Source organism: Polyergus mexicanus, unplaced genomic scaffold, assembly GCF_030449975.1.
Source record: "Polyergus mexicanus isolate NDT 795.1 unplaced genomic scaffold, iyPolMexi1.0 SCAF_20, whole genome shotgun sequence".
NCBI lineage: Eukaryota > Metazoa > Arthropoda > Insecta > Hymenoptera > Formicidae > Polyergus > Polyergus mexicanus.
This window is the reverse complement of record NW_027223340.1, coordinates 2,229,743-2,255,224: the sequence shown is the minus strand read 5'-3', so window position 1 is coordinate 2,255,224 and position 25,482 is coordinate 2,229,743. Positions and strand designations below refer to the sequence as shown.

Genomic DNA, 25,482 nt, shown 5'->3' with positions numbered 1-25,482 from the left:
CATTCCTTCGTTGCAAAATTTAATACCGTAAACATAATCCATACTGTTATTTTTATCTTGACTCAAAATAGCTCCAACATATTTTTGTTCTAGTGGACCCAGATGTGTGCGCAATGTATTTTGACCCTCGAACGTTTGTAGCAGATGTTGAACCAATGTCACAAGCGTTTCAGGCATGGTTTCGAAAACTTCTTCCACATACGGAGACGATCTTTCGTGCAATAGTTGACTCGATTGTACAACTTTTATCGGAGTAGAAGTAATCACATTCGATAATTGTTTCATTCGCTTACGTTTCGATTGATTTGGAGTAGAAGTTATTAGCGAATCGTTTAATGATATATTTGACCTTGTTTGCTTTGTTCCAGACTCTTTTTTCAGATGCTTGTCTTCGAGCATACTCGATGGTTCGATTCTCGCTTCATTAGATTCCACATTGATTGTATTTTCGACAAGTTGTTTTAGAGGTTCGATAATTGGTTTAAAGTGCCTCTCCAATGCGACGTCTTCCTCCATTTGACCGGTTTTTAAAGAACGATATTTTTTGCGAATTGATTCGCTCGTTTCTACAATCTCTCTCGCAATCTTCTCACGATCGTCACTGTCAATCGTCATCGTCATGTTGCGCTCGGAAATTTTTAGACGTTGCTCGATCGATGTATCGATAGCGACTAACCACTTTACGGTATTGCAAAATCGTTAAATCCTTTTCGATATCTTCCATTAGTCTGTAAACTGTCTTTATCAATCACTACAAATCCATACTTGTGTTGCCAACATTTCTGACAGAATGCGCGAAAATCGCCGTAAGACATGTCAGTATTTATATGATCGTTGTATACATGTTTCAAGTTTGTACCATCTTGTTTAAATAAAATCAGTAAATTTGCATTGTCCTGTATAAGATGCTTGGGTATCTTGGCATACGTTTGACAAAGATAGAAACAGTCGACGCTCGAGTGTCAACCCATTGCAAAGTACTCTCTTATCGTATCTTGCTTATCGCACGCCACGTCGTCAAAGATAAAAATGGAATTCGGAAGCGCCTCGTTCGGTGGAATAACGTCACTATTATTAGAGAATGTAAAATAGCCAATTTCATCGATCGATAATAGCACATTTTCCAAGTATCGCTATTTCGGTTGTTGAAGCGATTTTGAATATACGTACACATTCTCGAAATGTACACCGTGTGGACTTTCTATCAAACTTATCAACATGTTAGTCTTACAATTCGAAGGACCGCAAATGATACCGCGTATAGTAGTCGGCAGCATGTTTCCATGCTTGCGTATTTGTTTCTCGGACATTACTCGTGTTTTATCGTCAAAATTTATCAGTTTGATTATCGTCGCTTGTCGCGCGAACCGCATGTTTGCTCTCGCGAATCTCAAATCAAATTTTGGAAAATGAGTCATCGGGGCCCTATTTATAGAGGCGCACCGAATCGAAACCGCTCAGTCTCAAAAATGTTTCTTCTTCTATCGGTTGACAGCAATATTCTCGAGCTTACCACCGAGCAGTTACAGATTATCTCCAAGATTGTTTTACTGCGAGACTTTGGTAGCTATGTGGAACAATTGTGGGACAAGCTTCCCGAACATATAAAAGCTGATTCAGAGGTTTAACAGTATCGTCGATGCACGCGACATTATAATTTGTCGTGGCAGCAAACACATTTCGACGGTCCAACACCGTTAATAAAAAATTGTGACAAATGTCAGCAAAAATTATAAGAGGTAGCTGTTTGTTAAATCGTGCGATAAACGCACTTCCTATCGAATTACATATTCCAGGCTATCAGTTTTGCGGACCGGGAACTCATTTAGAAACACGATTGGCTAGAGGCGATCGAGGTATCAATCCATTGGATGCCGCGTGTCGCGAGCACGACATAACTTATTCCCGAAGCAACGATCTTGGTCAACGACACGTTGCGGATAATATACTCGCCACGAAAGCGCGAACGCGTATTACCGCGAGAGATTTGACTTTTGGCGAAAGAGCAGCCGCTATAGCTGTTTGGACGGCTATGAAGGCAAAGACACAATTCGGTATGGGGCTGAAAACAAAAAAATCATCGATGAAGAAAAAGACTGCGAAAAAACGAATACTTCCTATAGCGAAGCGCGGTGGTATCTTACCAATTTTACCATTATTGGAAGTTCTCGATTCGTTGGCTGGCGGAGCAGCGAGAATCGCGAAGGCGGTGAACGATAGCAAGGCGACGCAACGTCAGCTCGAAGAAATGCAGGGTCATAATCGCGCCATGGAAGGTCACGGACTTTATCTCGCTCCATACAAGCGTGGACGAGGGTTCTCAACAGCAGCCAAGAAAAAAAAATGTCAAAATAAAAATGCCTGCCGGTGTAACAACCAATGTACAATTGGAACAGCTTGCAAGATGTATGCGTATACAATTTTTTAGAGGTGTTTTCATGCGCAATAATTTACCGATAAACGGTGTACGACGAAATGAGAGCGGTATCGTCAATTTGGATGACGTCGATGGTTCCGGTACTCATTGGGTTGCGTATGCAAAGAGGGGAGATCGTATAGTATATTTCGATAGTTTTGGAAATCTGCGACCGCCCAAGGAATTAGTGCGATATTTTGGACAGAATGTTGCAAATATAGAATACAATCACACGGCTTATCAAAATTATAATCAAAGTATTTGTGGACAATTGTGTCTTGGATTTCTTCAAACGGTCGATGATCGATATGAATTCAAAGCCTGACAATTCACCATCGCGACTCAGTATTCGTTTGACAGTTTTCCTGCATGTCACTTACACTTAAGTAGGTGAGATAGGCCGCTGCTAACTCACTTTTACAATGAGAGCGAGAGAGATGGGTAGAGAGATAGAAAAGGATGGAGATATGAGTTAGAACAGTTTGTTGACAACCGAGCGGGAAAGTGCGGGCAGGGGTGAAGAGGAGGGGGGTACGTAGGGCAAGGGGGGTCGGGGGGAGCGCGTGACGTCACGGAAGGGAGCGGGTACGAATCGCTAAAATTGTCCGTGAGTTGGCGCTCGGCTCGATCGGGGTCGCGCGCTCCCCCCGACCCCCCTTGCCATACGTACCCCCCCCTCCTCTTCCCCCCTGCCCGCACTTTCCCCCTCGGTTCTAACTCATATCTCCATCCTTTTCTATCTCTCTATCCATCTCTCTTGCTCTCATTGTAAAGTGAGTTAGCACCGGCCTATCTAGACGCCCAACAAAATCGCTGAGATCGCCCGGGAGATGACGCTCGATTCGATCGAGGTCGCGGTTTCTCCCGGCGCGATTTGACCTTGGCGCGAGTCGACCTTGACGTGACTCGTTCTTTAAGAAGGCGACGGCGATCTTTCGCACCGTTTTTAGCGCGCGATCCGCTATCGCGATTCTTTAAGGATGCGCGTCGCTTCTAGCGCGCGATCCGCGAGCGGACGCCGAGTATTCGACATCGAGGAAGACGGAGAGAGGAACGGTTAGCGGCGATACGAGCGCGCTTATCGCTCGAGCGAGATGGCGAATCGTTGAAAGATCGTGGAATAAAGAGAGATCGTTTTTCACACGAGAGGAAGAGCGTTTTTATTGTTTCCTTTTACAATATTTTTAATATATTAATAATACGATAATACGAGTACGCGAATAAGCGCATCACGATTCTCCAAAGAGCAGAGCCTGCAGCTCGCAATCGACGATATCGTTGTCGATATAATATAATATACGATTTCGTTATCGCGTATCATCGCGGGAATAAGCGCCGAATCGTGAGCGCCTGCCGCGATATCGAGAAAACGAGTCAGCTTGTTATCCACATGCGCGGTTAAACCGCTTTAAAGATGTAACGATGCGGTTAACGCAAAGTTCTAGATTTAATATAGTTAGAACGGTGCTCTTCGATACAGCCAGACGAACCTTGGGTGTTTCGAGACGGAGTATTCGGAGATTGTTGAGTTTACCGAATCGCAGCGTTAACTGTTCGATATATATCGGCGCCGGAGAACGCGCCTCGTCGCGCTCGTCGGAGCGAAAATATGATTGAAGCGTAGATCGTAGATCGAGCAGTTCCTTCCACATATTCAGCGTTAGCGAGATCTCCTTGCCATGGCAATCTCCAAGGACGATCTCCACAAAAGAGGGTCGACTAACGTTAACGCTGATTTCAAGATGTTTGTATGAAGTTTTGGTCAATGGGTAGCGTCTTCCTAAGTTTCTGAACGGCCGCACAATCGAAACATTCGCGTCGCGTCTAGGCGTTCGGTCGCTATCTCGTCTGAAAATGGATACGGGTGATAAGAGAAACTTAATAAGAGCTAGTGGATTATTAGTTAGAATAAACGTTTAATAGTCTTACCCATTGTCCTGTTTAGCTCTTTTAGCATATCCCGCGTTATCTTCGCGGTCTCGCTCGGTTAGCTTCGATCGATTGTCAAATGAGTGCTGCTGTTGCGGTGGCCCACCCATTGTCGCGTACATTATCGCTCGTTTTTGTTCGTAGGCTTCGGCGTTCTTCGTCGACAATGAAGCGCTTAACTGATGGGTGGTCTTTATATACTCGCGTAGAGATCGCTTCTTCCTCTTTCGCGCGCGTTCTCTCTTATATTCTATTTTTTAAAAATGACGGCAGAGTCGCTCTAGTCGTCCTCCTCGTCGATTCTCTCTCTCTCGGTCGCGTCGTCGAGACGATAAACGCGACTGAGGAGATCGCGCAATTGTCTTAGCAGCCCATCCGTAGGACACTCGATACCGAGCGCGTGTAGATCAAAAGGACCCGCGGAAGTTACGATATTCGTAAATTCGTTAAATGCGTAAAACTGACGTTTGGCGAAGAAATATAGATTGCCGTCGATATATCGAAAGGCTGACGTAATCGCGGTATTCCGGGAAATATATCTTTTAATGGAGCGTGTCTAATAACTATCATGCGGCACTCGTCGATCTCCGCTACCTTGTCGTCGTCGTAGATCGCATAGGTTCGTCCCGTGTGCGTATTTATCGCAGCATTAATCTTAACATTTCGAGGAAGTCCGATGTCGTGGAGATATCTCGGCCAACCCGATTTTAGCTTAAGGCTGGGATATTCCGCGAGGTAGATCGAATCGTCCGCGAATAGCGCGAGATCGCCCGAGGGTCTTCGGTACGCGGCAGATAGGCGCGTGAAATTCGCTGGTAGAAACGTCGTGTAATCCGTGAGTGTTATGGGCCTACCGTAGCGTTTCTCGATCACGTCGATTGACCACACATTAAGGCGATTATCTATATATAATCGCTGATTCATTATCAGCGCGGCGTCCACGCGCCGTAAAGCGCAGAGATCCGCGCGCGCGGGGTCGATTGGCGCGACGCTCGTCGTAGTGGGCGCCGCGGGAGTCGCCGTTGGATAGTTTCCATCGTCGTGAGACCCGTACAGATTCTGTATAGCCAGAATATCTTCTATGCTCAGCTTAACCGGAAATTGATTCTCGATATCGGGTATATACGAAAACATTATCGAATCGTTGCGCATGCTGTGTTGTAAACCCAAAGCGTGGCCAATCTCGTGCGTTAGCGTTTGCAACAAATGATGCGTGTTGGGAGGATTTTTATTTAGATACACATGCCACGGTTCCGAATCGTCAACGTGTACCTCTGATGTGAAATCAGTCATTCCAGAGGGAAAGAACGCGTGAGCTAGAGCTCCCCCGGGACCGTCGAAGGTCGCCAGGCAAATGCCTATATTCCTGCGATTCGCGTAAGTGTGCGCGCCCGTTCGATACGATATCAATATATCGGGTCGCAGCGGATCGCGCCCGAAGGTTAGCGACGAATTCACCGCCCATAACGCGAACGCCGCTTCGGCCGTTCGCAAGAGTTCCTCGCTAGCTACCTGAAAATTCCACGTGAGATGCGTTTACGGCCATTTTCGCGCGATCGGACTATACGCGCGATCGGGAATATCCGCGAGACCGCATCGCGATTTGCGCATAAGGCTAAGCGTAACTGCGTCTAACTCGCCGATTCTAATTGATAGTATTCCTGAAATAGCGACAAAGCGCGACGCAGAGATGTCGCGTTATCGAGCGATAGCGATTCTCCGTCGTCCTTTAGAAAACCGTACGCGCGCAGGAAACGGAGCGCCTCGGCCTTCTCCGAGTCAACGGGCGCGGCGGCCGTCGCGGCGACGAGCGTCGTCGCTAAGACGAGAAAAACCGTCTTCGCGTTAGTCATCGCGCGAAGCGGGGAGAGACGCGGGAAACTATCGAGAGACACCGGGCGCGCGATTGATTCGCGCGTTCGGCGAGACGCTTATTTTTATCGTCGGCGAATTCGGCGCAGGTGGGGGAGGGGGAAATGCGTCGACAATTCGTTCGAAAAAGAGTCGCGGTCCGCCTCGATTAGAGGGACGCGCCCTTTCGACGACGAGCGAATATCGGCCGAGCGTCCGGGACGCGCGTTATCTAACGGACGCTCGAGTTCCTCTCGCGGTTTTACTTTTTTTATTATTTCTATTTTTATTATGCGTTTATCCTCTAAAAAGAACACTCGACGAACGATTAGAAAAATGTATCCTTTCCGGCGACGATAAACATTCATCGCGTATCCGGGATGCGCGTTATTTAGCGGGCGCTCAAATCCCTCTTATCGCATTATTCTTTGTTATATATTTTCCTCTATAATCTATTTTTATTACTCCTTTATCTGCGCTCGTACCGCGACATCCGCGCGTCGATCCTTATAAACGCGAGATCGTTTCGAGAAGCGTCAAAGTATTCTCGCTCGCGAAATAGTAAAGTGACGAATCGACGAAGCGCGAAACGGTATAAGAGCAAAGTGGCGAAGTGCGAAATAACGAGAATTAAAATCGGTCGTGAACTGCTCGATATGGAACAGATAATTAAAGCGGCCCATTATATTAACGTGAACGGCGATTTAATTGCAATAAAGGCTTACGTTTTGGGAGATCTCACCTCGGATTTGCGCGAGGAGGCGCGAGGCATAATCGAAAACAATCCGAATATGTTTAGACTGAACTTTCAGTTGGATGGAAATATCGATATCGCGCGTTCAATGTAAGTATTCGATCAAAATTTTTATAATACTTTTTATAATAAATTATAATACTTTTTATTTATAATAAATTATAATTTTTAATAATCTTTTTGTAATAAATTATAATACTTTTTATTTATAATAAATTATAATTTTTAATAATCTTTTTACTTTTTCACTTTTTTACTTTAGACAACAGATAGAAGATTGTATAAGAACGGCGCGAGAATCGCTTTATAATTTATTAACGAAGACGAGGACTATGCTCGCGCAGGCGCAGAGCGTGCACAGCGCGTTGCGCGACGTTGCGCTAGCCCCCGAGCAATTCGAGTTTGGCGATCGCGACTTCGCCATCCCCGAATTAATCGACATGCTTCAAGAACGCGAAGATAGACGGCGAATCGTCGCGTCACCGATCGACGAGGAGCCCGAATCGCGGCCAATCAGCGAGGAGCCCGAATCGCGGCCAATCGGCGAGGAGCCCGAATCGCGGCCAATCGGCGAGGAGTTCGAATCGCAGTTAATCGGCGAGGAACCCGAATTGCAGCCGATGGAAAACGAGGCTGAATCGTCGACGGGGCGACGAGAATAAATCGCCGACGAGTGTACAATTAGAGGGTTACGAGCCCGAATCGCAGCCGTTCTTCGAGCTGTAACTTTAGAGTGGCCTTCACTTGGACACGGTGCAAATGGACACGTTACAAACGGACACGAGATTGTGCACACGGTTCAATTGGACACAGTGCATTTGGACACAGTAATTTTGGATACAGTAGCTTTTGGACACATAAGAAAATACGCATCGTTTACTTGGACACCGCTCAATTGGACACTGTTCATTTGGACACCGTTCGTTTGGACACAGAAAAATGCGCACCGTTCATTTGGACACCGTTCGTTTGGACACCGTTATTTGCCCACCGTTCGTTTGGACACCGTTCATTTGCCCACCGTTCGTTTGGACACCGTTCATTTGTACACAGAAAACATGCGCACTGTTTGTTTGAATATGTAACAGATGGAGAGAAATAAAAATCATTTTGGGAAAATATAATCAGTATTCTTATAACACTTTATACTGGTAAATCTATGTAAAATATGAAATCGTGAAAAGGAGATACATTTGAAGGTTATAATATCTGTCAAAATAAAATATATTCATACTTATATATCTCTGATACTGATGTCATTAATTTTACATTGCTTTTAGCACTTTGTTTAGCCTTTCGCATATTTGGATGTCATGCATGGATACAGTGGGTTCCGCCCCCCTGCGGGGGGGCTCCACTTCCGGAAGATATAACCTAACCCAAACCTATTTCTTATTTAAAACAAAAATTTGGTGTGGATTACGTCGTATAATTTAAATCAAATTTTGGTGTCCAAACGAACGGTGGGCAAATGAACGGTGTCCAAACGAACGGTGGGGCAAATAACGGTGTCCAAATGAACGGTGTCCAAAATGAACGGTGCGCATCTTTCTGTGTCCAAACGAACGGTGTCCAAATGAACAGTGTCCAATTGAGCGGTTGTCCAAGTAAACGATGCGTATTTTCTTATGTGTCCAAAAGCTACTGTATCCAAAATTACTGTGTCCAAATGCACTGTGTCCAATTGAAACCGTGCGCAAAATCTCGTGTCCATTTGTAACGTGTCCATTTGCACCGTGTCCAATTATACTGTGTCCAAGTGCACCACTCCCGTAACTTTACACATTAATAAAATTTGATTTTTGTTTATACTTATATATTTCGTGTATCGCACGAGCGCATTTATAAAATGCGATTCTTTATGAATAAATGCTATATATTAAACGAAGCGCCGATTCTTTTCGCTTCTCTTTCCTTCTTCGATATCCTCTCGTTCTCACGCCATCCTTCTTTCGCGCCTTTCTTAGTAAACGTTGGCGCTCTCTTATCGCGAAATGATACGCGCTCGCGATAAAAATAGTATTCGTTTAATATGTAAAGATAAATTTATTTTAAAAAATATACGTTTAATATAAAATAAAATAGATTTATTTTAATTTTATTATAATAATACTAGTCAGTTAGATAATCGAACACTTTTCTGACGGACATCTATAAAATAGAAGATGCGTAAGCTATTATCGTGGGAAAGGATACGCGACCGCGATAAAAGAAAAACGCGGTTCGTTCGTATAGCGTGTATTTTGCGACAGTATGACGAATACATTTATTAAAGCTTAAAATAAATGATTAAATTTGTAGGTTACATAATTGATAATAAATTCGATACATTATATAAAGCTTAAAATATAATTAAATTTATAGATTAAATAATTGACTCGATATGCTATATAATATATACTATATAATATATGATGATGCATAATAAATCGATATAATTTATAATACGAACGAGTAGATATAAAGTAATATAATATAGAATCAATCACACATATTACGCAAATGATCGCGTCGTTCGAACCACCAATCGTGCAATTTACAAACGTTCTCTAATGCGCAATTCTTCGCGTGATATCCGCAACGAAAGGCCCGCGAAGCGTTTAGAGTTTCCAAACGTTCGATATCCTTGTAATCAGCGTCGATAGTCTCGACGAAGACGGCTACGTCGCGATCGTCGGCGATATTTCCTAAGATCTCGATCAGCCATTTTTTCTTTTCGTGACCTTTGCCATTTTTTCTTTTCGTGACCTTTGACATAGATTCTTATCGTTGAATCGGGGCTAGATTCTCGGCATATGGCGTCCCGAACGAGTCTTTTCATCGACCCGTAATTCGCGTGTCCGTCATTCCACTTTAATTGATGATGATTAGATGTCAACCAACACGCTCGCGATTTTTCCGCTCTCGTTAGCAGATCCCAAGACATCGGTGGGCGAAAGATGTGATGCGTCAATTCCGCGCCATTTCTTAACACGGCTACTTCTTTCGCGACGAAATTCTCGTTAACTACGAAACCTTAAAGATCGACGAAGATCGGTGCGTCCATCGTCGTTATTAGCGGTACTCGAAATACGCGCCTCTATTATTCTCTCTTCATATTTTGAATATCATCGCGCTTATACGATTCTGCGCACAACGTTGGTGAGCGGATTGTACTCCACCACTCGATCGTGAATGATAAGACAGTAAGCTGTGGTATTAGAGGGAATGTTCTCCTTGCAATCGAACTCTATGCGAACGTCCACGGTAGCGCTTTTAATCGATTCGTTTTGTCGAGAACAATCGATGACAACGAGCGGGCCGTAGAATAAAAATTTATTCAGATTTAAGAGCGCTTCGTCATTCTCGCATCCGTAGTACGTTCTTCGAAATTTCGAGTACATATCGTATAGTACTGCGACTTTGCGCTTATCGAAATCTAAATTCATATCATCGTAAGGATAAAAATCGGAATTAAGATACAGTTTGACATTAGTTAGTTTGCAATCGTCGAATAGAAGGCTCCTCGGATAGAACGTTCTTCTTTCCGGACTGTAGCGCGAAGATAACGTATCGCGGTTTTTCGAGTTGCGTCGCTGCTTTGACAGCCCACGAATGTTTAGTCGTGCTCTGTAAAAGCGGAAACTCGTAGAGATCCCACGAGCGAAAAGCGATGCTCAGATATCGTCCGCTATCCAACGTGCGCAATAACCTTAATTTATATCGTTTAACACTATATGAGGCATTCGCCACTGTATCTTTAATAAAACGATTTTAGGCTCTTGCGTTTCGCGCGATATGATACAATTATTATCATTACGCGCTCGTATCAGAATAAGTTCGTGTCGCGCGTTGATCACGACACGCTTGTAATCCTCGCAAAAACCTAATAACACGCTGAGAGGTACGCAAAAGTTGAAATCGTTGATCGACGAATGAGTTGCCGCTGATAAGTCCCATCCGGCGTTCTTTAATATCTTGCCTTTTTCGACTGACAGCGACACGTAATTCTTAATTGTCCTCGTTATCCCAACATTTCTGCTTCGATCGATTTCCACACCATCGAGCTCGTAGCGAATCTCCTCGAACATAAACGCCGCGCAATTGTTCACTAGCCTCGTTACCGGCGTGGTTTCCTCTTGCGCACTCGGCGACTCTGTAGACTCGAGTCTACCTTCTATGGAGAGAAAACTATCGCATGGTAATGTGTACAGATCTTGCTGTTGTATAGGAATTCGTATCTCATCGCTATTCCCAAACGTAGTATTGGCATAAGGATTGTATGTGTGAGTTTTGATCTTGACGATACGATCGTCGAAAATCGGCTCCCCGCCGATGCTTAGAATGTCGCACATTCCGCTTTTATGGAGAAACAGTTCTTGGTACGACGAAGCCCAAAGAGCGCAGGAAAGCCGCGTTAGAGGCGGTTAACCTTCCTCCTTTTTTCTTTCTCTTTTTCACGTCTAGGGGCGACGCGATAGCGACGATGGGCGCGTTTCTCGCATTCGATCCGTTCACTACGAGCATCGCGCGCCTTTCTATCGTCTTCACCGCACGTGCAGACGAACCGTAATCTCTTCGCCGCGAAAATCGATTAGTTTTCCGTTCTGATCCATGACACGCACATTTATATCAGTAATAGTCCGCGCGATGATCGGAAGGTAAATGATCTGCGCTGGAATCTCCGACACTTTATATCCGGGTGGAACATTAGGCGCGAACTCGTGTATAGTATGCGCGGATTTGTCATTGTGATACGCCCCTGTCGTGACGTTGCACTCTACTCTAATAAGATTAATAGCCATAATATTTATCGGCTTATCGGACGCGTACCATTTATTCGGTTGTAACACGCGAGACGAGAAACCCAATAGCGAACCGATATTATCGGGTTTTGTGAAATTTACTCGATACGCGCACTTAATCTCGCTTTTCATAGTGTTATCATTACCGCAAAGCGTTATAGAATTTTCACTCTTATCACCGTTGTTATCGTCTTCGAAATAGTCGTCGCGGTCGTCGCCGACGCTGTATATATAATCGTCATCGCTCGTTTCCGGTTCCTCGTTCTCGCGTTCTCGTATCTCCTCTCTCGCTCGTCGTTTGCTATGAATCGCGGCTCTTAGATACGCGCTTATAGCGCTTAACTCGTAAGATCCCACTGGAATCGCGATAACCTCGTCGTTGTCGTCGAAGTAAAATTTATTATTCGTGGAATTTACATTCGGTATTGTGTTATAAGTCTCGAAATTAGTTAAACCTAACTCGTAATCATCGTCGTTTAAATCCAGGGGCGGAAAGTAACTCGCCGCGAGAATGCTGCTTCGTCCGGAAAGAGTAAGAGTTAGCGACATGATTGACGAGAATAGTCGAACTGCGTTCAATCGACGAGCGACGGTCGATATTATAGCGCGCGATTCCTCCAATCGACCCCCCGAAGAAATCGAAGACTCAATTGTCCACAGATATTCTGATCGCGCGTTTGCTCGGAGCGACGATTGTATCGAATATTCGCATCGCGCCCGAGATAATGCGCGATTTCGCGCGGAGGACGAATATTGCCGAAACCGTCGTAATAGATCGCGTCGCACCCTTTTTTCGCATATGCCACCCAATGAGTACCCGGGCCGGATGCGTCATCTAAATTCACAATACCGCTCTCATCGCGGCGCGCCCGCGATGGAAGCGCGTCGCGCATAAACACGCCTCTAAAGTGAGGCACGCGCGAAAGTATCGCCGCGCGATTTAACTGTTCGTTCGTCGTTACTCCAACGGATGGGAGAATTCCTAGCGTCTGTTTACGCGAAGTTTTTTCTTAGCTCTTCCTCTTCTTCTCATCGCGGACGCGCCACTTCCACGCTTGTACGGTGCGAGGTATAAACCACGACCCTCCATTGCGCGATCGTGACGCTGCAATTCCTCCAGCTGTCGTCGCGCCGCTTTGCGATCGTTCACCGCTTTCGCGATTCCCGCCGCTCCCCCGGCCAAAGAGCCGAGAGCTCCCAATAACGGTAGCAGGGGCAAAAAGCCACCGCGTTTTGCTATTGGAAGCGTTCTTTTCCTCGTAACGGTCATCCTCCTTTTGCTCTTCTTTTTCTTGATTCTCGTTGCATCCATTCCAAGTTTCGTCTTCGATTTCATAGCCATCCATACAGCCGCCGCGGCGGCTCTCTCGCCGAAAGTCGAGTTTTTAGCCGCGACGCGCTCGCGCGCTCTCTCGGCGAGCGCGCGGTCGGCGGCGTGTCGATCAGCGAGCTCGCCGCTCCGCGAGTACGCGATATCGTGCTCGCGGCAGGCCGCGTCCAGAAGATTGACACCTCGATCGCCTCGCGCGAGTCGTTTCGCAAGACGAGTACCCGGCCCGCAAAATTGATATCCAGGTATATGTAGTTCGAAAGGGAGCGCGTTTATCGCTCTATTCAACAAGCCAGCGCCATAACTCACACCGTACTGCTGTTTCGCGAATTGCATTCGCCGCAATCTTTAACAAGCGGCGCCGGACCGTCGATGTGTGTTCGTTGCCAAGGGCGATTATAATGCTCTAGACATCGACGGTAGCGCCGCACCTCCGGATCCACTTTTATATATTCAGGCAGTTTTTCCCACAATCGTTCTACGTAGCGACCGAAATGCTTTAGTAAAATTATTTTTGGAATATACCGCATTTGATCGGTGGTGAAATCGAGAATATCGTCGCCATCTATTAGTAAGATAAACATCTCGATTCACCGCGCGCAATTCGTTACTGCGCGATTGATGGCGATCTATTCGTATATAAATAAAAAGATCTCGCCCTGCCTCGCGCGAGTGTACCGCGCACGCGCGCAGCGAGAGGAATGCGCTTCGTGCGGCAGCCGATCGCGATAAGGGTGACGTGACGAGCGTTAAAGACCGGCAAAATGGAGAACGAGATCGCAATGGAGAGTCGTTTCAAGCCAATCGTCGAACCGCTGCGACGCATCGCTGAGCGCGCCGAGCGAGACGAGATCGAGCGAGACGAAATTAAACGCGAAACGATAAAGCGAGACGCGATCGACGCTTCGCCCGTAACGACGAGCGTCGAGGAAAAATGGAATGAGAAAAAATGGAAGGAGGAAGAGTTGACTCCTACTTGGAAAAAACCTAAAGTGAAACTAATACGAGCGCGACGACGATTAGACGCCACTTCTACTCCGTTAAATGTGTATCCTATCGAGAGAGATCCATTCGCGCGGGACAAAACTGAAGAGGAAACGTTTGAACCCGAGAATCTCGAGTCGTCCTCAACGTTTGAAACGCCCGTTAGGCAAACTTCGCGAACTTCTCAAGATCGTGAAATGTCGCACGGTCGGCTAGGACCGTTGGGACGAAAATACATGGGGGCACTTCTCGGTGGAGAAGCGCCGAATGAGATCGATCACGTTTACGGAGTGTACATTAGCGCGAAAGGCGCGATGCTTGGCAATAGGCGATTCGATGTAGACGCGAATGACTCCATACTTATAGACGAAACTAAATACATCGGTACCCCCGGTTTATACGAATTAATCTTTATGAAAAATCCTGATAGTCTCATATATACGGAAAAGGATAAATTAATATACAAAAGTATACTGTTAACAACGAACGCTCATACACGCGAAACGGGAGCGATAGTATAAATCGAATCGTCGCATCGACGATCGTCGCAGTCGTGCGCGGAATTCGCGATGTCCGTGAGCAAATTCGGCACGCCTTTAAAAAACCGTGGCTATGACGCGAAAACCGGAAGACTACGTCCGGCTATCGAGTCTCTGCGAAATTACGTGCGAGATAACGCGCTGTGTCTAAGCTCTTCCGTCGAGTACGACGCGAGAGAGCGCAAGATAAAGCGTCTGGCTAAGCCGGAGGAGGACACCGACGCGACGAGCAAAAGCTACGTTGAAGGAATTACATCGCAATTGAGAAAAGACGCGGACGATGCAGGGAAAGGCGTCATTCTATTATTCACGAGGCTCACCCAGCTCGATAACGCTCTGGGTAAACGAATAGACGCCGCGGAGAGTTTTGTTTCCAAAATCGAAGCGCGCGACGACGTTCTAAGTAAACGGATAGACGCTGTGGAAAATTCCGTTTCGAGAACAGAATCTAACGCTAACGCTCTAGGTAAACGGATCGATGCTTTGGATAAACGAATTAACAGTTTAAGCGATCGAATCGATGCCGCAAAAAATATGATATCGCTCAATGCCGTGGAGTCTTCGACGAAAAGCGCGAGCGACCGTAAAATACTGTTCAATCAGGGTAAAATAATACAGGAACTAACCCAAAAATCGTGCGTCGCGGCGAATTCCGCGACGAATTCCGCGGCGAAAATACGAGAATTGGAAAATTCAACATCGCGATTAAAGAGAGACGCGGACGAGCTATCGGGGAGAGTGACGGAATTAGCGAAAATTCGCGAGACTAGCAGCGATACTCGGAGCGGCGAGCCGCACGAGAGAGAGATCCCGCCCAACGTCATCCTTGAGAGAAAGAAAAGATAATTATGAGCACCGAAAAACGAAGACTAGTCGAGGAATTGCACGCGCCTGCGAGAAGAAACTTTCCGCGTCGTCGCGTCGCGATACGCGGGTACGACGATCTATGGCAAGCGGATGTGGTCGAGATGCGTCCTTACGCGAGACTCAACAAAGGCCACAACTACATACTCACCGTTATCGACGCGTTAAGCAAATACGCTTGGGCCGTACCGCTTAAAAGCAAGAGCGCGAACGAGGTTACCCGAGCGTTATCTAAGATTGTGCGAGACTCTAAGCGGTGTCCGAAAAATCTGCAGACCGACAAAGGAAAGGAATTCTACAACGCTGAGGTGAAAAAATTCGTGGAAAAACGCGAAGTGAATCATTACTCGACGTATTCGGTGATGAAAGCGTCGATCGTCGAACGATTCAATCGCACGCTCAAAAATTCTATGTGGAAATATTTCACGCTAAGCGGAACGTATAAGTGGATCGACGAATTACCTCGACTCGTCGAGGAATATAACGCGCGAAAACATCGCACTATAGGTATGAGACCCGTCGACGTGACTCCAGCAATCGCCGATAAACTTTTAAATACGGTATATAGCAATATAAAAATCGCAACTCCGGCGAAATTCAAAATAGCCGATCCGGTACGTGTCAGCAAGTTTAAGACGATTTTCGAGAAAGGCTTCACACCTAACTGGACCACCGAAATTTTTCGAATAGCCAAGATACAACGAACTAATCCCGTAACGTATCTGCTGAAGGATTCGCGCGGCGAACCGATTGCCGGAGGATTTTACGAGTACGAGTTGACGCTGCGCGTCAATGATCCCGACGTGTATCTCGTGGAAAAGGTGCTGCGTCGAAGAGGCAACGAAGTTTACGTGAAATGGTTGGGAATGGACGAGTCGCACAATTCTTGGATAAATAAAACGACTGTATTATGATAAAAATGTATTTTTATTAAATAAAATTACATATATTGAATACAACTACATATATTAAATAAAACTACATATATTAAATAAAATTATTCGTTAGAAAAATAAAAATTATCATGAAATTATCGCGTTCTATACGGATTCTCTCTCGCGCTCCATACAGGTTCTTTCTCGCGCCGCTACGCGGCCGCCGCGTCCTGCGTTTTCTCTTTCACGCTTTATACGGACTCTTTCTCTCGCTTTATATGAATTCTTCATTGCGTCGTTAAGCGAACGTCGTATCTCGCGGTTACCTTTTTTTTTGCATTGCTCGATATATATATATATGCTTCCGAGAACATAATACAGAGATCATGGAAATCGTCGCTCTGTCTAACTTGTGACAAATCTTGACTTAGATTTGGTAAATTTTTCCAGTCAAAATTTGGAGTAACTTACCAAATCTGGGTTTAGATTCGCCGCGAATTAAACAGAGCGGCGATTTCCACGATTTTTTATAATACGTCCATCCTTCTCGCGTTTCATATGGGTTCTCTCTCGCGCTCCATATAGATTCTTTCTCGCGCCGCGTCCTGCGTTTTCTCTTTCGCGCTGTGAATAAATCTTTAGCAAGAATGAAAAGTTATTCTAGCTCTACAAATCTTGAGCTAGAATAGTTTATCGGATCTGACTTAAAATCTATTACATATAGGGCTGATCGAACGTTTCCGCGATTTTTTATAATGTAAAAATACTCGACCCGCCTTTGTTATTTCTCTCTCGAAGCATTTTATTAAAGTAAACTATATTAAATGCGAATATTAAACGCGAATATTAAAAATAGAACAGCTAGGAAATTTCCACAATTTTTAAAGATGTGAAAATACTCGAAAAATCGAGTATTTCATACCTTCGCGTATTCCGTCTTTGTTATTTTTAAAAATGTGAAAATACTCGAAAAAATCGAGTATTTCATACCTTCACGTATTCCGTCTTTGTTATTTTTATCTCGGAATATTTTATTAAAGTAAATATTGTTTATAAAATATACTATATATTATTTATATTAACAATAAGTTGAAAGTTTGAACATTTTAAAAAGCGTCTCCGAGAGCGTCGTAAATAGAATGGCGAACGCGCGTCTCGCGAAATTACAAAGCATTCGCGAAAAAACGCGATTCCGCGAGTTCGATCCTCGCGTTCGTTTATAAATATTCTCGCGATTTTCGCGAGACATGCGCTCGTTATTCTCTTATATCACGCTCTCGGAGTATTTTATTAAAATAAGCTATATTAAAATAAGCTATATTAAAATAAACTATATTAAACGCAAATATTATTTATTACATTCTCGATATACGACGTTTTCCTCGCTCCTTACCGCGGTATTTTATAATGCCTCCACGGTAAAGTATCCGTAGTTCCGGATATCACATATCGTTTATCGTCATGTGGGCTAAGCGCAATTTTCAATTCCGACACCGTATTCACTTCGTGTAACTTAGATCTTATGCAAAATTGTTCGCGCCTCATCTCGATTCTTCGTCGAAGACAGCGCGCATAATCTTCGAACGTTATCGTTCTCGCGACGACGCCGCTCTTAACACCCTTAATTCTTTTCGTATCGTTTCTACCTTCGACTCGTAGCGCGTACATCTTCGCTCTAAGCCCGACGAATTCCGTCATAATCGCGCCGGCATTCTCGTCCTTCATAGCACCAGGTATTTTTTTATTAGCTAGAGGCATACCATACGCATTATCCACCGCGTAATCGCTCGTATCAAATCTGTTAATGTCGCGCTTCATATCTTCATACACATCCTCGCACGCGATGTAATAAATGAGGCTATCCGTATCAGTATACATTATTTTACATTTATCTCGATACAACGGTAGCATATACTCGTAGTGAAATTCGTATAAACGAATCTTAGATACATCGAGAATACACATACCCACATAAGTCGATTTGTTAAACTTAACCTCGAGTTTGCGCAATTCCACGGCTACGAGATTCTCCGCGAAGACGCTTCTACTGGAAAGTTCGGCTTCGCGATCATCGCCTCCGCGCCGTATCGCCCGTCCCATCGAGTCACAAGCCGGACATCCGAGTGATTGCGCACATTCTTCATAGTCTTACCGAACACGGCGTTATTCATCAATTTGTAAAGATTTTTCTCGAATTCATTTTTCGCGTTAATTCGTAGTCGCGTATTTAATTCGATGTATCCGCACAACCATGAAGATTGCGCGAATTGTAATATTCTGTGTATTCTCGTAACGCGTAATCCGTGTCGAATGCATTGCTGCAAATAGCGATAATATATTACGTAACGACTCTTATCGCACAGCGTGGCGAGAAGTTTCTCGTCGCGTTTTCCGGGCGGCTTATCGCGCGTCGGGCAGAATGGCAAGTCAGCGTGAGAATGATGATTAGGCGGATACGCAAGGTCGACCTCTAGAATATAACCGATAGGCGAGTTTGATGTCATGGACATTAAGTTGATACTCGTGACATCGTCGACCCATCGAAAATCTTCGTAAGGTAAAGATTGACACATCGCCCATCCGTATAAATTATTTATATCGAAATACATAAGATAAGAAGACGGTTCCGAAGAATCGTAAGTCTGCAAATACTTGTTATTAGCGCGCGCGTACCTATTGGAACATTGACTTAGCCCGCCGCGTATCCCGCGTTCCATGAACATTACCATATCGATATCAGTTAATAACTCAAATCGAATACCCGTGTGCTTTAACATAGCGTCCCACGTATATCCAGGTAATGTGTAATAGTATGCGGGATCTAAATTATAACTTCTCATACACGCGTTGCGAAAATTTTCGAAGACATCGGCTAATAAAAGAACATCGGTTTTTAAATACAAATCGCTATAGTCGCCCAACGTCTCGACGCGAAATCGCTCCCAGACTCTTATCGCGCGCGCGTAATCGCTCTCGGATATCGCGTCACCGGTCAGCGAACTATGGAAAGCCTCGCGCGGTGGTAGACGAGTCTCTAGTAATTTATTAACGTCGTCGACGTACTCATAAGGAAACACGCCTTTTCGCGCGAGAAGCTCGAAATCAGCGTCGTCAAGATCGGAAAATTCCGAACGCGCGATTCTCAGCTCGCTCTTGTCAAGATAGGACGCCAATTTTTCGAGACTCGCGCTTAGAAACTTGAAAGAATCCACGAAGCGCAATTTCAGGCGTTTCCCGATCCATCCCTCGTTCGATGCATCCTCAACGTTCTTCGTGAAAGAGATATACATTTCCTTCGTTAGCGGCAATAACTCGATGCTGCCGGGAAAAGCGTTAGCCACATCTTTAATAATGAAATGCGCGTCGTAGCCTGATAAATTGTGAAAGAATATAGAAATTACGTAAGTCTCCTTATAATTTAAATTACAATTCGAATGCGCCGGACCTCTATACCGTCCGGTTAGATGACAGTGATCGCGCACGCGAGCGTCTTCCGATTCGAACGGTTTCTCGCATACGCGGCAGTGCGTCGCGCTCATGAATCTCTCCCATTCGTCCGGTGTAAGATCCGTCATAGGCGCATCGGTGCTGAGAATAGTCTTCGCGCGAAGCGCTAAATCGTACAATTCTTTAACGAACCATGATACGCAATTCTCGCCGCGATAGGCTTTATAAGTCGAACCAGCATCATCGAACGCGCATCGCGCGTAATATCCAGCGCTATAGACTTTGTGATGCTGAACGATAGACGTGTTCGGCGTTCTCTTCTCTTCTTTCTTCTCCAGCGCGCATTCGAGATCGGCGTACATCACGAATGAAAGTCTCTCCTTTCTACAGTAATTGCGAAATTCTAACCATTTGTCATCTTCGGTAGGAAGAACTATAGCGCACTCATTCATCCTTCCACAGTCCGCGCTGTGAGCCAATAATTTATCGCTCGTTCGAAAATAATGCATGCATCTGTAACATAAAACACATTTTTTAAATCGCGTATATTATTCACACTACGCGACAACTTTTTTAATTCGTACTCACCGATCGCATATATGCGCTTTATGTTGCCTATTGCTCAGTTGCGATCCGATGAGTCGAGACAAATTCTTAATCCATGCGAAATGCGTCGTATTATCTCGTTGCGTCGTATCGCTCAGATACAGCAAATTAATGTGTCTGTCCTTCTTATCACCGGTGAGACGCAGAGGAACGATACGGCAGCTACCTTTTCCGTCCTTTTTATCCCGAACGGTATACACATTAATAGATATATCATTAATACGCTCGAATCTAGTAATTCCGTTTAAACTCATGGGAAACTCGACACCCTCCAGATTCCGTCGAGTAGTGAGGATACCGCGAGCTTCTCTCCGTGTTTTTCTCGACCGGATATAGAGCGGCAACTATCGCCCACGCGAAACACGCGTTATCCGCAGATCGCACGTTAACCACCGCTTTCTTCAACGCGATCTCTCGCGGTATCTGAACGTGACATCCAGCGTGCATAGAATTATATTTATTCACATTCACCGTTAAATTTAGAATTCGCGATAACGCCCATCCGCTATCACGCTCTTGAAACTCCTCCAGCGAAGCTAAAGTAGCATCGATCACGCGTACCACTCTTGCAAATCGGAAAGAGGTAGAAGCGGATAATTCTTCGTGGTGATAGTCTTAATATCAATCTTGTCGCCTGAGACGAACTCACCGATAAACGCAGTATTGACCTTAACACTGTTATATTCATTTATAGCATCGCGTACTCTATCGAGCACAGTATCTCTAGCGTCCTCGAGAAATCGCGAAGGTTCGACATAATCGAAGTTGATAACCGCGCCGGTTAAAATGCGTCTAGAGAAAGCTGTCTCCATGTCAAACCACGAGAATCCTTCGCGCCTCTCTGCGCCACCTCCCACGCGTTCGAAACACCGACGCAGATTGTCTCTCGCGCCCGTCAATCGAACGGTTCGAGCGATCAGAGAATTGATCGCTCCGGTGGATCTCCCCCGGCGCGCGCCTCGACACCTCTCTCGCAGAAACTCGAGATACTCGTCGCACTGTCTCGCCCACGCGCGATACGCGTCTACCGTCGCGACATCCCGCGCGCTATTAAGAAGATCGCTCTCCTCTATCGTTTCTCGATTCATCACTCGTCGTTTAACGAAAGCCAAACTCTTTTATTAATAAACCACGTCTCTTCCTCGTCGTAACCCTCGATGTAGAACAAAGTTCTCGTCGCGCAGCCGCCGCACCAATTATCCGACACGTCGAAGACTTCGTCAATAAGATCGCAAGCGAACATTCTCTCGCTATACACCGATTTTTTCATATGCGTCGATACGCTTCTCACGAAGCTCGGTCTATGCGCGCATTCCACGCAATATCTCACGTCCTCCTCGAAATAATTTCCGTTCTCGAATCGGCAACCGAATGTATAGAAGCAATGCACGACGTGATTTACCTCCCACGAAAATCTCGGAACTCCGTATCGCCGTTTCCAATTGCGATAAAGCAGATAACCATCGGCTCCGACATTCGAGAAAGGCTCGTCGAATCGCGCCTCGCTCGCCTCTCGCACGAACTCTTCCGCGAAGCCGATCTTTTCTCTACAGTACAGACAGTCCTCTATATAACATTCGCTTAGTTTCTTCTTCAAGCAATTCGGTATCTCCAAATTCTGTATATCCTCGATACTTCTAATTCGAATATTCACCACTTTTCCAGCTAATCTCGATAGAGCGCTCGGTGCGCGCTTCATCGCGCCGCGAATATTTTCGAACGTACTAATATCTCGAGATCGTCGCGGCGTCCTTTTATAACGGAAAAAATAGCGATGACGCGCCCCGATTAATCGAGCTAGATATTCGCTCTCGAATGCGTCTCGCCACCGGAAGCGCGTCGTCGCCAAGAAACGAAAAAAACTCGCCTCGAAACGCGATAAGCGCGCTCGTATCGCCGGAAAACAAAGAAAAATTCGTACCGAAACGCGATAAGCGCACTCGTATCGCCGCTAACCGTTTCTCTCTTTGTTCGACTGCCCTCCGATAATCCTCCGTCTCCCTCGACGCCGGATACTCGGCATCCGCTCGCGGATCGCGCGCTAGAAGCAACGCGCATCCCTTAAGAATCGTGATAGCGGATCGCGCGCTAAAAGCAGCGCGAAAGATCGTCATCGCCCCCTTGGAAACAAGTCGCGTCAAGGTCGAGTTGCGCCCGGAGAAACGCTTCGCGCGGGAAAATATAGAAGAGAATTTAATAACTTAGCCGCGCCATAGAACGGTCAGTCGTCGCGGATACGCCGAACGTGTCGATCGCTCATCCTCGCGAGTGAAAGAAATTGTGTAGGCCGTCTCTAACTCACGGCTCCATGAGTGCGAGAGAGAGGTACCCTTGGAGAACGAGAGACAGCGAACACTTTGTTAGCAACCACGGGGGGGAGTTCGGGTCGGGGGGAGCCGTTGGGGAGGATCAGGGGGGGGTACGTAGGGAGAGGAGGAAGCGTGGCCTCGATCGAGCCGAGCGCCATCTCTTGAGCACTTTCGGCGACACGCTTCCCCCTCTCCCTACGTACCCCCCTGATGCTCCACCCCCCGGCTCCCCCCGACCCGAACTCCCCCCCGCATTTGCCTACAAGCGTTCGCTATCTCTTTTTCTCTTATGAGTATCTCTCTCTCGCACTCATGGAGCCGTGAGTTAGAGACGGCCTAGATTACCTACTCACTTACGTTGACCGGCAAGAGTAGCGCGCTTGCTGTAAGTTACTTTCCGGCTATAAATTTAGACGATGGCGATTACGAGCTTGGTTTAACGGACTTTGAAACGTATCATACGATATCAAACGTGAATTCTTGGAATAATAAATTTTATTTTGATAACGACGATAAGGAAATTACGATTCCCGAGGGATCGTACGAATTACACGCTATAAACGAATATCTCCGACATGCAATTTCACAGCAATGACAAGCGCGTACACACGATACATGAATTTTCACCGAGCGTGCCGCTAGGATATAAAATATCGGAAACGCCAGCACAGATCATTTATCTACCGATCGTCACACGGAGCATTACTGATTTAACGATACGCATTGTTGATCAAGAAGGACATTTGCTCGATTTTCGAGGAGAGGAAATTACCGTAAGATTGCATATACGGCGGCGGCAAAAATAAAACCTTTGACAAATGAAATGCTTGTGTTGAACGGAAGCACGGAGCACGCGATAGACAATATCTTTGCGAGGGACAATATTTTTGCGAGAAGGCGAGTGACTGCTGTATCGGGTGACAATAATCAGATATCTGGTTACGCTAAAAAGAAGCTCAGCGCGTTGAATCGCGAGTTTTTAAAATCATTGTGATTCGTCGTACGAAATACATAACAATATGATTGACATCTTGAATATCGGAGATGAGCCGATCTTTGACGACCGTATCATCAAGATTGAGACTCATACGTACAATCATGTCAACCATATGCCAACACAACGCTTGGATATACGAAATACGATATACGAGTGACGAAATACGGATACCGATACAACACCAAGATTTGTACACGTTACCGTATGAAAGTTTTCTATACTTCGAGGAAAGTTGAGGGTACATAAAGTAGATGGAGGGGCGAGAGTGGTATTGGGAAACAATTTTGTCGCGTTTATGTTTAATGAACTTCGATATGAACTCAACGGTGTGGAGATTGACCGCAACAGAAACGTTGGAATAACTTTCATGATTAAAAACTATATCTCTCTAACAACCGAGAAACGTAAAATCTTGGAGAAAGCTGTGTAGAATATGCATAATGCTGTTGAAGCTTAGTTCAACTTTCGCGTTCTGTTAAATATACTATCGGGTTTTTGCGAAGATTATAAGCGAATTGTGATCGTCGCGAATTAATTCTCATATGTTCGCGCAACGACAACAATTGCATATTTGGAAATGCTTCGACTGAAGCTGATATCGAATTATTCAAGATACAATGGCGTATGCCACATGTAATATTGAGCGAGGTCAATAAACTGTCCTTGCTGCGCGCGTTGGAATGCGGGCGATACTTGAATATCAGTTTTCGCTCTTGGGATCTATACGAATTTCCTCTATTGCATAATACGACCAAGCATTCGTGGACCGTGAAAGCCGCCTCTCAGCTGGAGAAGCCGCGATACGTGATCTTTGCGCTGCAGACTGGTAGAAAAAATGCTGTGTCAAAAGAGATTACTACATTCGACAACTGCAAATTGACTAACGTTAAACTCTATTTAAACTCGGAATTTTATCCCTACGATGATTTGAATTTAGATTTCGATAAAAATAGATTCGCCCTCTTGTTCGATATGTATTCTCGTTTTCGCAAATCTTATTATGGTTGTGATAATGATGATGTGTTATTAAACATTTCAAAACTTCTACATTGCGATCCTCTCGCGGTTATCGATTGCTCGCGACAAAACGAGTCTGTCAAAAATTCTACCGTGGACGTGAGATTAGAGTTTGAGTGCAAGGAGGATATACCGACATATACTACCGCCTATTGTCTCATCTTGCACAATCGCGTTGTCGAATATTGCCCATTGACCAACGTAGTTCGTAAAATTACCTAAATCAGCAAATATCCCCTTCAATGTCAAAATATAAAAAGATTGAGATTTTGACGATCGGCAACAGTCGTACATCGTTCTTGCAATTGTACGGTAATATTATCAGCATGATCGCGCCAACGTTTGTCGATCTGCAGGGATTCATTATCGGGAGAAACTTTGTCGTGAAGGAAGTAGCGATATTGAGAAGTGGATCTGTTCTCTCTCATTTCTTTTTTGCAAGTCCCGTACCATGGCGTGCGCTTACAAAATCTGGGAGATGCCAAGCTTCATGGTTAATCGGACATCACCATGGACTTCAATGGGAGGATGGAAACATTCCATACAGCTTCGCTAGGCGTTTGATTACGAGAGCTGTGATGGGCGCGACGGAAGAGGAAGATGGAGCATCTTCTATCGTGTAAAAGGATGCGAAAAACGAGAATGGCTGGTCGATATACTTGACGATGATGCGAGAAACGACGTTATTATTGAGACCTTGGATGCGGACTATGAAGATATCACTTCGTTAAATAAGCTAGATGTTACAAATACTATGCGCTGTGAAAAACATTTGAAAAA

The 25,482-nt window shown here is 45.3% G+C and overlaps 3 protein-coding genes and 1 pseudogene across 3 annotated transcripts; 1 reads left to right on the top strand and 3 right to left on the bottom strand.

Moving 5' to 3' along the window:
- Nucleotides 1–10,642: 10,642 nt before the first annotated feature.
- Nucleotides 10,643–11,284, bottom strand: LOC138941656 (uncharacterized). Its single transcript, XM_070311496.1, has one exon. The coding sequence runs from the start codon at nt 11,282–11,284 to the stop codon at nt 10,643–10,645; it is 642 nt and encodes a 213-aa protein (XP_070167597.1).
- Nucleotides 11,285–14,617: 3,333 nt separating this feature from the next.
- LOC138941655 (tropomyosin-like) lies at nt 14,618–15,433 on the top strand. The gene has a single exon (XM_070311495.1). It carries the CDS (start codon nt 14,618–14,620, stop codon nt 15,431–15,433), a length of 816 nt encoding a protein of 271 aa, XP_070167596.1.
- Nucleotides 15,434–18,344: 2,911 nt separating this feature from the next.
- On the bottom strand, nt 18,345–20,225 carry LOC138941654 (uncharacterized). Its single transcript, XM_070311494.1, has one exon. The coding sequence runs from the start codon at nt 20,223–20,225 to the stop codon at nt 18,345–18,347; it is 1,881 nt and encodes a 626-aa protein (XP_070167595.1).
- A 132-nt stretch (nt 20,226–20,357) lies between these two features.
- LOC138941653 (uncharacterized) lies at nt 20,358–21,191 on the bottom strand (annotated as a pseudogene).
- Nucleotides 21,192–25,482: the final 4,291 nt, after the last annotated feature.